General features: G+C 38.6%; 1 protein-coding gene across 2 annotated transcripts in view; it reads right to left on the reverse strand.

Moving 5' to 3' along the window:
* Nucleotides 1-2,716, reverse strand: part of LOC106876986 (long-chain-fatty-acid--CoA ligase 5) — a 63,115-nt gene that overhangs the window by 4,080 nt on the left and 56,319 nt on the right. For both annotated transcript variants that reach the window (XM_014925760.2, XM_014925761.2), the window contains one exon: nt 815-916. In XM_014925760.2, coding sequence (XP_014781246.1) covers nt 815-916 — 102 coding nt within the window. The remainder of the gene's footprint in view (nt 1-814; nt 917-2,716) is intronic.

The raw sequence follows: 2,716 nt of genomic DNA on the forward strand, positions 1-2,716 counted from the left end.
AAGTACGTTATAAAAATAAAACTACTGAATAATAATAATAATAATAATATCCAAATATATACAACATACAGAAAATTGCACTACTGGACACTGCACACATCCTACGCAAAACACTTTCAATACAGTAACCATAAGACGATATGTGCATCTCTGATCATGAGCAGAAATAGTTGGGGAGCATCATAGCCATGTGTTGAGAGGAATTCTTCGGAGTTTGGATAATTCACCTTTGGAAACATGGGTGTTTTGTTCATCATCCTTAAACAACCCTTATTCAGGGACCTTTTGAGTGGATTAAGCTACTTGACCTGAAAAAAATTCTAACTGGGCCCCTCCTGGTCATGTGCTGTTTAACTTGATGTGAGATCACCACGTTGCTACGCATGGCCGTGATGCATGTGCCTGGTGCACCCTTATCAGATGGGTAGTCATGATGGGTATACTGGGCTTCGTATATTTTACCCCAGTGTCACTTTGATGGCATGTGCTGCTCTCTCACTCAATTATAATAATAATAATAATAATAATAATAATAATAATAATAATAATAACAATAATGATAATAATATTTAAAAATGTGTCTTTGTGTCTGTGTTTGTCACCCACCACCTCTTGAGAACCGGTGTTGGTGTGCTTACATCCCCATAACTTAGCTGGTTGGCAAAAGAGATTGATAGAATAAGTTTAAGAGTTATGTCAAGAGTATTATTCGGGATATATCAAACAATGGCTAACTAAAAGTTTGAAAACAAGTGTGGCTATTTAGGATAAAATTGTGAAAATACTATGGACAGGTAGGAAAATATTAATTTACCTTGTTGTCACAGAGTTCTTCAAATGTTCCTTCTATTCCTTTCAACTTTGCTAGTTCAAGTAAGTTCTCATCATTTGGAACAACTATGGCCACAATGTAGGACTGAAAAAAATGCAATACAAAAATTATTAAGATTTAAAATTGAAGCAAACACTAAATTTATAGTGGAGATGGATTTAAGATTCAACTTTCATAAAAGAATTGGTAATGTTAATAAAGTGAATTTACTTCAATGGGAATTGAACCATGATCACAGATTTATCTCATTGTTATATTACTTCTGTTCCATGGAATTCAATAGAAAATGTTCAGAAAGGCTTTTTGTATAAGCGAAGTATGTTTGCCACTTAAATGCGGCTAACCCCTAAGGGCGAATGCTACTGTAGCTTGTAGCCCCAGGAGAACATCTCCAGCTGGCTATTGACACACTTTCTGTGCCCTGTCGGTATTTGCAAAGGGAAGTCATCCTTCCCATCATCGATCTGATGTGATACGCACGGACCCGAGTTTCTGAGCATTTACCCTTCGTCAGCGTACGACAATCACCGATCTGAGGAAGGGTAAACACCCAGAAACATGGGTCCGTGCGTATCACATCAGATCGACGATGGGAAGGATGACTTCCCTTTGCAAATACCGAGAGGGCACAGAAAGTGTGTCAATAGCCAGCTGGAGGAGGTGCCCTCCTGGGGCTACTAGCTACAGTAGCATTCACCCTTAGTGGTTAGCCGCATTTAAGTGGCAAATATACTTCACGTTGTCGTGCTGCTACTGTTTATACCTCGTTCAGAGATTTATTAATTAATATAGCATTTTGTGAAATCATGTATTGAATGATATATTGTTGTTGGTTCTTGGGAGGATCATTTTACCAATGAAAACATGTGCACTGATTATATTTAACTTCTTTTAATATTATCAATTAACTAGAAAAGTGGTGAACTGGACAAACTGCTTAGCAAAATTTCTTTGCACTTTTTAAGATCTTAGTTCAAACTCCGCTGAGGCTGACTTTGCCAGGAACTTTTCAGTACTCCTTCTACATTGAGTACTTGTTTAAAAAAAAAATCTAGCACTCAATTGGCTTCGACACACAAGGGTTCCAGTTGACCTGATCAATAGAACAGTCTTTTAACTCTTTTACTCTTTTACTTGTTTCAGTCATTTGACTGTGGCCATGCTGGAGCACTGCCTTTAGTCGAGCAAATCAACCTCTATACTTGTTTACAGAGGGTAAGTATACATACATTGCACTAATGTTTACGGGGATGAAGTGAACACATATTGTACTTGGAGTTTACACTGTGAGCAATACATATATATATTGCCTCTTCTGTTTAAGGGGCTGTGGGTGTATTTACATTGTTCCTTGCACTTTATAGTGATGAAGTATACATACATGTAGTTTCAAATTTTGGCACAAAGCCAGCAATTTCAGGGAGGGGGTAAGTTGATTAAATCAAGTCCAATGTTCAACTGGTACTTATTTTATTGACTTTGTGCCGCTGGACTGGCTCCTGTGCAGGTGGCACATAAAAAGCACCATTTGAGCGTGGCCAATGCCAGTACCGCCTGACTGACTCTTGTGCTGGTGGCACGTAAAAGCAGCCACTACAATCTCAGAGTGGTTGGCATTAGGAAGGGCATCCAGTTGTAGAAACTTTGCCAGATCAGATTGGAGGCTGGTGCAGCCTTCTGGTTTGCCGGCCCTCAGTCAAACCATCCAAATCATGCCAGCATGGAAAGCGCATGTTAAAAAATGATGATGATGATGAAGGAAGGAAGGAATAAAAATCAAAAATCAATCTCAGTGGAATTTGAACTCAGAATATTAAGACAGACAAAATGCCTCTAAGCATTTTGCCTGCCAAGCAAATAATTCTGGTTGCTCATCACCTTAAG

Source organism: Octopus bimaculoides, chromosome 4, assembly GCF_001194135.2.
Source record: "Octopus bimaculoides isolate UCB-OBI-ISO-001 chromosome 4, ASM119413v2, whole genome shotgun sequence".
Taxonomy (NCBI): Eukaryota; Metazoa; Mollusca; class Cephalopoda; order Octopoda; family Octopodidae; genus Octopus; species Octopus bimaculoides.